Genomic DNA, 9,605 nt, shown 5'->3' with positions numbered 1-9,605 from the left:
AAAATGCGGAGACAGCCATCACAACCCATAAGATAGTCCAACTGACAAGAAAAAAAAAACTAAAACATAACAGCTTTATAATTTCTAAAGTTTGAAAATCGATATGGAAGAAACTAAGACAAAGCCTATAAAACGCGCCTCACAAAGGCTGGGCCAAAATGGCCCATACCGCTTCTCACCTGTGCGTGACCATTACCTCGCTAAACTGCTGCGGCTCGCAAGCATGTGTGTGTACACACTGCTGGTCAGATGTCAATATCACTATCAACAGATCTGTTCATTGTATATTTCTGCTGAGAACCGCACGCCTCAGGCGTGAAAAAAAGGCTCCACACCGAGGCTACGCGGTTGGCGCCGAAATTAAAAGCAAGAAGTTATGCTACCGTGATTCACAGGTGAGGTAAGCTAAGGCACGGGCCTCAGACGCAGAAGAGCCACTGAACTGCGAGCAACTAACATAAAGACTGCAAAGTAAATGTCATCGATGGGTTTAGGCCTAAGCCACTGCGTAGCTTACTGTATTTAAAAACTTGTGATGTCGATTGCAAGAACTACCCAACTAAATTTCTGTAACCTGCAGTGTCTTAGAACACATACCATGAATGCCATTGTCCAATGCCTTATTTGTTATATTCCCTGAAACGTTAAAGGGTGAAATTAAAGTTAACATTGCTAGAGTATGGTTTCATAATAAAATGTAAAATGTTTATTTTATACAGGTTTCATCACTCTCTATGCAGCAACAGAATAGGGTACAATAATTATAACAAATAACTAATCGGTACAGGTATTCATGACAGCAAACACTAAACACTGAGATCGCCTCATAAATGTTTATACAGATGTATCCTCATAAGATTACATGGTGACCGCATCATTGCAACTTTTTTTCCACTCCGTTCCGTTTGATGTTCCAATCTGACAATAATCTGTGTCCAATACTCTTGCTGAAAAAGCACTTCCTTTCTCACTCCCAAGAAAGTCTGTTAAAAAAAACATAATACTGTATAAAGTTCAACATTAAGGCTATGGTATGAACTTAAAATCTTCTGGGGACAAATGGGGTCTTTCCTCAACGAAAAACCCAGGATTTTTTTCATGTGACAGACAGAATGAAATATAGATGACCTATGGGAAAGGTCAAATTCAAACCAAAATTAGAGCACATGAAAATGTGTAAAACATCGTTCAGAGCAAATTCGACAAAAAAAACCACTGTCCAAGCATCATGATGTTCACCTTGGTAAAAATCAACAACTCGTATCTGCAGGTACAACACTAAGGTAACCTCAATGCAGTTTTCGTTTAGGGCCTATGACAAACACATTATTTTCATTTGATGATGGCAAAATATTAGAACTTTTTTTTTTTTTTTTTTTTTTACAAACAAACGTAACTACCAAAAATGAACAAACAGAAAAGAACAGCTCTGTTGGCATGGACAGGAACAGGACAGGGGTCAGGGGTCAGTCTTTGGTCAAGTCATCCCAGAGGGGTGGGAGCCATTCACAGCTGGGGACTTGCAGGATTTGCTGTTCATGGGTGGCTGTCTGTTTGTTGGGCCAGAGCTGTTGGTGGTAGTGGTGGTGGTGGTGGCAAAGGAAGATAGGCCGTTGACAGGGGAGATGTGTGAGAGGCCAGAGCAAGCAGACTGGACAGCAGCAGCACTCGGGATGGGTGGCGAGGAGGAGTTAGAGGGGTCTATGGTGGCAGGGCTGTTGGGCTTATCGCTGCCAGAGTCAGTCTCCACCTCTGGGCGGCTCTCGGCGCTGCCACTGCTCAGCAGCTCTTCTCGGGGACCGCTGAGCTTCATCTTCTTACAGCTGGGCCGCACTCTGTACTTCAGGGGCAGGGGTCCATTCTGGAAAATGAATGCAGTGTTCCATAGTATCAATAACTCATATTTATAGAAAGAATTTAAATTAGACTTAAGATCATTTGAAACCAAAAATAAAATCAATAAGTTGATATTCCGTGATCATACCCTTCTCCAAGTGTAAATATAAGCGATGTCCATTAATGTGTAGTAATCTTTCAGTGGTTCCTCTTCATACATAACATCAATCTGGAATCAAGAAGGAAAAAAGCAATAACTGAGCAATCTATAATAATGCCTCAGATTCAGTTCCACCCATTACACATTTAATAATTCACCAATTGTGCAACTTTTTGAACATATAACATTTTATATATATATAAACATAACATGTGTGAAAAATGAATTCCCCTATAAATGGAATTGTAAAAGAAGTGACTAAAGAGTGTCTTTCACACCAACTCCTACCTGAAAGGTACATGGTACGTCCATTTTACTCCGCAGGAATTTTCTTAGATGCATGATGGTCATTGCAGCTGGACACTGCAAGTACCTCTTCACACTCTATAAAAAAAATAAAAATGTAATCAAACACTGACTTTCAAAATCAGAGTCTTATTTCTTATTTCTAACCCAAATGAATTAAATCAGACAGACATTCACAGAGAGTTAATTTCTGAAAGTGATAATTTCGTAAATGCCTATCAGATCGTAATTTTCACCTCTTTAGTGCCACTTCTTGCCTCCACAGACTTTTCTTCTCTGTAAACAAAAACAAAACAAAAAACTTTTAGAGAACCAACCCGCACTGCTTAAACTCCTGCATAGCTCAAATTTTCTTGCACTTCTAATACAATGAAGTCTTTAGTAATTTGCCTTATACTGACAGCTGACTGAAGTTTCAAAACCAGATAAGCCTTACTTGTTTTGGTCAAAGAACTCGATGGACAGGCTGATAATCTCATCGTCTGTAATTATTCTCTTGTCCTCATCAGCCACCTCTCCTCTGTCTTCATGTGATCCATTTGCAGCTGAGTCAGGAGGTGAGCACAACAAATAAAACATAAATCACTCTGACAACTTAACACTCTCTACACGCATACAGGTTTAAAGCGCAAAATAATATACCGTCATCTGATGGATGTTCAGCGTAGAAATCTCGTCTCCGTTTCATTTCATCTGAGAAAATAGAATGCCGTTAGTTATGTGCCAAACAACAAAACCATTTATCTTTTGTGCTGGACACAAACTTACTTTTGAACAGGCCTGGGACCAACTTGTACACAATGTCTTGAAGAGTCTTGTCAGATCTTCCAAAAGAAGAGGGGGGAAAAATTACACTCTTGTCTTTTCCCTTTAGTTTTAACAAATGGTATTGTTGTAAATCTTGAATGACTTTTTCACACAGGATACACTGTACCTTATATTCAGCAAAGGTTTTGTTTTGTGGACCTGCACATCACAAATAGGGCAGAACTTGCTGGTCTCCAGATACCTCACAATACACATTTTGCAGACTAGGGACACAAACAATAATAAATCAGGCATATCTGTGTTGAGCTACATTGCCTTCTAGTATGTCAAATCATGCAATGAAAAAAAGGCTAGAAGGAAAAACTTACAGGAATGTAGACATTCAACAATGGTTGTGGCATCTATGAAGTAACCTCCGCATAAAACACACATCAAGTGGGGATTCAGTTCTGTTATCTTAATTCTCGTTGTTCTGTGCATCATGGAGTTAGAAAGCCTGTTGCAACAACAACAATCAATTTAAAGGTGCCAAAGTATTCTTCAATTTAGAATTCAGTTTATAATTTGAGGAGCTAGAAAGTTGAGAACAACGATTTAATGTCAAACATTTTAAGTGCATGGTCCAACTTTGAACACAACATGAAATCTAAGCACTGTTAGTTGAAACAGTGACAACAAACTGGTATATAAAAAAAGCAAGACCCCTTAATTGCACAAGATTTATCAAGACACATGTATTTTGCTAAATAAGTTGGCTTGTCTCAAAAATGTAGAGCAGATATATGGCTAGGTGAAATAATAGGGATTCTCTGGGTTCAGACTACTGGTGTCCCGTGCCAGAAGTAGAGCTCTGTAATGGAACAGGCTAAACAGAAATATAATGATGATTATGGATAGGAGATGCCAAAATACCAGCACTTACAGTTGCTATAGTAACCGGTAATAGTTGGCACCGTGCCAATTGAGGGGCAAGTCTTTCGGAGGCACGGGTGTTGTACGCTATTCACGGCGTAGGCCAACATGACGACAAATAATGTCATCCTTGCCAGATTACCCGTTTAATATTAGCAGCACACGCAATGGTTCGCGGAAAACTCGGCGAGCAGCTCTTACGTGGCTGCCATTTTGGCAGACAGACCCGTTTCATGTGCGAGTTTGTTAACGTGAGTCTGCGAGCACAGTGTCGAAGGTTTTTCTGAGATTCCTGAAAGAGATGCATAGTCACTAGGCTATATAAAGAAGACCGATAGGCTATTCCTTAATCTCGATTTATCTGAATTCAGAAATAAGTCGATAATGGGGTTTAGTAAGTCTTAACGTGAGCGGATGGTTTTCCCTCAAGGAAGCAACAGCAAAAGCTCGAGAGCTTGATACAATGTTGACCCTTTGAACGTTTCGAGGAAAAAAAAACAGTGTTTCTCTCTATGAAGAAATAGGCTACATGTTCTGCTCGTAGGCTACTAAGGGACAGAACACGCGAGCTCTGAGTTAATAAGTGAGTGTAATGCAGGTAGGCACCCTACGTTTGCAGAATCCTGTCTCACGAGGGATAGGTTTCAATATGTCATTAATCCAATATTGGAAACGCTAAAATTCCCCTTTTCAAGAAAAACAAATCCCTTCAACTCGTTGACATCGAGATTTTAACCTAGACCGGTCTACCCACCTGTAAGTCATAACAGTCAATAGCACAACTGATGTCGTTTGAAAGCATCAGACACTTTGCTGCGGACCGAGAAAGTAACAGGAGGACTAGCTTGGCTGCAAACGTAATACACGAGGAAAATTCGGCATTGGCGCCAAAACCATGCCACTAACTTTCAGTTTACATGAAGGCTATATCCAGCAGAAACATCACGACTCACTTCAGTGACTCACGATATTACAAAAGATGTTACAATGTAACAAGCAACTGTATGCAATCATATGTTAGGATGATTCATCTCCCGTGGCTGAAGAACCAGTGCTGGCTACTAAAACAACATCATTAACTAACCTTTGTCTCCTTTCCCAGGGGGTGCAAGGTTGATTAGTGTCAAGGCTTATGGTTAGAGACATTATTGCCAAGTCAAACTAAGGCAAGAAACAAGATGCAACTAACAGGCTGATGACCAAAACAATGACTCTAATTACCATGCAAAATACAAGTAATGACATCACTGCATGCACAACAACAGCATGTTAATGACAGATTAATACAGATTTCTGGCTGAGGTGCCCAGACGGGTAATCTGTTAGTTTATCATCTTTAAAAAGTCCCCGTCATGGAGGAGCAGCATACGGGTTTTCTTGCAGAAAGTCACCTATGCTATATATTGTATGCGTTAGAGTATTCTAAATAATCCGTCTATGCAGTTGATGATAATAACACAAGGCTCCCAGACATGTTGCAATGTACAATAGTCTTCAAAATGAATAGGTGACCTGGCAAAGCGACAAATTTATTTACATCAGAAATCCTGAACGTTGACCTTAAAATCATGCGAAGAATACGCCGCCCCGTACCCTACCAGTCCAGTTGTGTCTACCACAGGTCAATACGCAGTTTTTGATATTTTCATTTCGTCTGCTTATAGGCCTAAACAATTGGGCTTTCACATAGCCCATATTTTTCACACATGTTTAACTGATGATTTCTCACGGCAAGCGTCAATGACCAGAACACCTCGCAGGGCCATAGCTAGACTCCACCAAGAAATATTTTTTTTATAAATGTAGCCAACTTAGTATACTTTAATTTTTTTTATTTAAAAGTCAAAACGTAATAGCGTGAGGCAGATTTTTTTGTCAAAGCTCACATTTGACTGAAGCCGAGGAGAAAGTCTTACATCACAATGCAAAAGAAACCCAAAAGACGGTCATAAAAAGAGCAAACAAAACTATCGGCTACCATTATTTTAGTCTGTTAGAGGGCCAGGGGTGATTATATAGACACATTTTATTTTAAATCAACACTTTGTGCCAAACTAAGACTGTCTACAAAACAACCACATCTCATGAGGAATCTCTGCTTGTGAACTTAAGTTCATAAAATTCTATATGAATCTTCAAATGTTAAGCTGTCAATTTTGTCCAACACTACATCACCAACAGTTCCCATTCCTATAATATCAGCGCATCATGATATGCAGTAGGACTTAAATAACTGTTACAATGTGATCAATCCTGGGATCTAACCATTTATCCATTGGCTTTCCTCAACCTGACGCCCTTTACCCATGTCTAAGACAGCGAAATATAATTATATCACTAATGTAATGTTAAGAATGAGATCTGCTTGACAACGTTGCGTTGTTTTTGAGGGTAAGACAAAGTACATGTAGCAAAGACTGGCATATTTTAAACATTTCTGCATAGAGCAGAGAACATGTTCGCACCAAGCAAGCAGTCAACAACAGCTACTTCCAATAGCGGTGCAAATATTTCAATAGCCTTTCTGAATTCTCTCAGAATTTTCAAGTCTGAATTTTAAGGGAAGATCCATCGTACTTACCAGGTTTACCCGAGCTGGTATCCAAGATAGATTTACAGACAATGAAACTTGAAAGTCGATCAGCAAAAAATGAATGCAACCAAAGCGGCCATCTTGGATTGAGCTGCAGAGGCTGTCAATTGCAAGAGCTCTAACGCACCACCGTCGAGTTCATTGTAGTTACGCAGTTGCTTTTTACGCGGCACGGTAACCCTTCAACATTCAAGATGATAGAATGGTTAGGTTCCCAAAGCGATTATTTCGCTTCTCTAATCGAACTCGTGTGATCTAATCCAAATTCAATGGTTTAAAAAATGCCGTGTCTGATGGTTCAGTGGAAACTGACACCGTCCCCAAAATGGCTTGTAGTTCGACCGCCCCGCGCTGTCACGTGGTCCCATTCCTGAGGGTAGCCTGGGAATTAGAAGCGGTGTGTAGGAGATCATCAATACCCCAACCTCGGAGTAAGGTCCCTTTTGTCTTCGGCTGCACTCTCGTCTCGCAACTTGCGCGTCAATCAGTAGCAGGATGCATGCTCTACGAGATGTCTGCCTGCACTTAACCACATGGAGCAGCCAGCTATAATTTCGAATTAGTCGCACAAATAGCACAATGTGGGCAATTTGTGCTGTTTCCTTAACGCCGCAAGTTGATTGCATACAGCCTGCATATTTTGATTTTATTGATGAAGTTATGCTGCCGCTATACGATGCTGGGGTTTGTCGAACTTGTTGCTGCTGTAACATGACGCAGAATACCATGGACTGTCTTGAACCAATTCGTATGTTAAGATTGCTTGGCTTAAGATGTTTTGTGTATTTTTTTATTTTATTTTTTAATATATCATATCCTTAATGTCGTAATAGTCTGTATTACAAACAGCTTACATATATAGGACCAAGCATTTGACTTGTCTCTTCAGGGAAGGGCACCAATAACACTAGTCTACGTGAGGGTGAAAAAGATGTTTGTTTAAATGCACTAGGTTCAATAAAAAACACCATGCGTTCTCATTAGATGTATGAGTGTTTGGAAGGGACAGGCCCAGCCATACACCAAAAAGTGTTCAGCTGAGTTCAGTCGTGGAAGGTCAGATGGGGAAAGAGCACCCTATCCATTAATTGCATTAAAGCAAAAGCCAGTTTCGTGTTAAACGTCATGTCTTTTCATCAGCTGTACAACAAGCGAAGGGCAAAAGAGATAACAGCCCAAGATTGAGAGTAGAACTTATTTACAAAGATCTGACTCATTTTGTGCTTTACTGAGACATGCACCCACAAAACGGAATATCACTGCAACCATCAAATAAGCTTATATAAGGTTATCCTAGAGGTCAACACAAATCTAAGGTTAATTTTTTAGGAATATATTTAAGCCGTCAAACGCTGCATTTCATTTATTCGGACGAAGAGGATATATTGTAGCTTTCATCCGCGAGTCAAATATCTAGTAATTCTGTTATCACTTAGCTGTTGTATATAGTATATATCAGCTGCAGGTTATAAGCACGGGATGGCATAAAGCAGTAGGCCTATCGATAGGCAGTAAGGAAGTGGGCACTAAAGCGCTGAGACGTGACGGTATTTGACACAAAAAAACTTTCTAATTCTGACTTAGGGTGATCCTGTTGTGACGAGAAAATCTTGTCAGCCACTTGTCTTTGAAACACGCTAATACGTGCGACACATTCTATGTGCTTTTACTAAGTTGGACATCATCATATGACGGTAAATGACCGATCAGCCTGTTGAAAAGGGGCAGTCTACAATGTTGCAAGTCAACGTGATTCGCTGACGTCATGCGTGAGAGCACGTTTACGATGAAAACAAAGGATCACAGCTGAGTGAAGTTGAAATAGTTTTTCAGAGTAGCCTATACGATTTTAAACTCAGACTAATTCCTGTGATTAGCTAAAACTCATACAGAATACAGATGTTGCCATTAGGACAACGCCAACAGTAGCTTGAAATACCATTCAGATAAAACGAGCTTCACGGATTGATATTTTTTTTCCTTATTTCAGTTTGGTGTTTTCAGAGGACCAGGAATATGACAGCGTTAAAAAGGCATGTAGGCAGCTTCTAGAGCAGAACGCCAGAGGACCAAACATTGGCTACTGACGCTATTTTGTTGAGGTTCTTAGAGTAGCTTTACTCGTTTGTGAGGGAATCAACATAATCACGACAAAAGCAACACATTTACACATTTAAAGAAGTAAAGGTAGGCTGTAAAAGTAATCAGAGGTTTTCAATGAGATGCGTTAAGGCCGTGGCCTCCGATACTGATTCGTAGCGGCAAATCAGCAGCCGGTGACATGACTTGAGCAATTATTAGACTATAGGCCTATGCTTACGAACGCCATTGGACAGGTGTTAGGAGACGGTGCAACCAGTAACGGACTCTTATAATCTTCCCACAGGTCAATTATTGATAAGCCATCCGAATCTTACTTCTGACATCAGTGGTAACTCTGCCAAATCATGTTTCCTCATCTTTAATTAACTTCCCGTGGTCACATCTAATTACTTTTGTTTTGTACGGCAAGGCTTACCCTTTCACAGACAGAGAGACTAGAGTAAAACAATATGTATGGGTTACAGAAATCCAGTGGTGTCCAATTAAATATCTTAAATTATATGGTCCTTTTTGTGTGTGCTTGACAATATGCCAGAGGAGGCCTAGTAGTCTACAAAGGCTATACTGACACCAATGACGGGTTTCAATGATAAATAGTTGGTTCACTTGGCATACACACTTTCATATGGCCTTCATACAAATCAATAAAAATCCTTCTGAATTTTCTCGCACTGGTAGGCCAAGACGTCCCATTTGGCGCATCGATGTTCGGCTTCAATTTTACATCCAGTGCTCATCTAAATGCATCTGATGGTAGCTTTATATTATCAATAGCTTTCTTTTCAACCATATATCATTTTAAAAGAATAGCCCTAAGGGTGAAAAGAGGACATCAGAATGTGTAAGCTAATCATTAAGTTGAAGCAGAAATGTATGTTTGCTGCGGCAAAATGATTCTTAGTCTCCAGCCAGATAAAGTAAACGAGC

The 9,605-nt window shown here is 40.0% G+C and overlaps 1 protein-coding gene across 1 annotated transcript; it reads right to left on the bottom strand.

The window, feature by feature from the left end:
* Positions 1 to 687: 687 nt before the first annotated feature.
* On the bottom strand, positions 688 to 6,855 carry bmi1b (bmi1 polycomb ring finger oncogene 1b). Its single transcript, XM_080837530.1, has 10 exons — positions 6,564 to 6,855; positions 3,439 to 3,566; positions 3,237 to 3,333; positions 3,071 to 3,126; positions 2,945 to 2,995; positions 2,739 to 2,847; positions 2,539 to 2,578; positions 2,285 to 2,380; positions 1,985 to 2,065; positions 688 to 1,861 (listed from the first exon to the last, which is right to left on the bottom strand). The coding sequence occupies exons 2-10, from the start codon at positions 3,551 to 3,553 to the stop codon at positions 1,478 to 1,480; spliced, it is 1,029 nt and encodes a 342-aa protein (XP_080693656.1). The 5' UTR covers positions 3,554 to 3,566; positions 6,564 to 6,855; the 3' UTR covers positions 688 to 1,477.
* Positions 6,856 to 9,605: the final 2,750 nt, after the last annotated feature.

Source organism: Sprattus sprattus, assembly GCF_963457725.1.
Source record: "Sprattus sprattus genome assembly, chromosome: 4".
NCBI lineage: Eukaryota > Metazoa > Chordata > Actinopteri > Clupeiformes > Clupeidae > Sprattus > Sprattus sprattus.
Note: the sequence above shows the minus strand (reverse complement) of the source record. Positions and strands in the feature narration are given on the sequence as shown.

Bases quoted from the DNA above. Each gene is read 5' to 3' on its own strand.
- bmi1b (XM_080837530.1), bottom strand. From the start codon at position 3,553: ATGATGCACAGAACAACGAGAATTAAGATAACAGAACTGAATCCCCAC. The intron at 3,334-3,438 runs GTAAGTTTTTCC...TTGTGTCCCTAG, and splicing joins TGTTGAATGTCTACATTCCT to TCTGCAAAATGTGTATTGTG. The intron at 1,862-1,984 runs GTATGATCACGG...TTCATTTTCCAG, and splicing joins ATATTTACACTTGGAGAAGG to AATGGACCCCTGCCCCTGAA.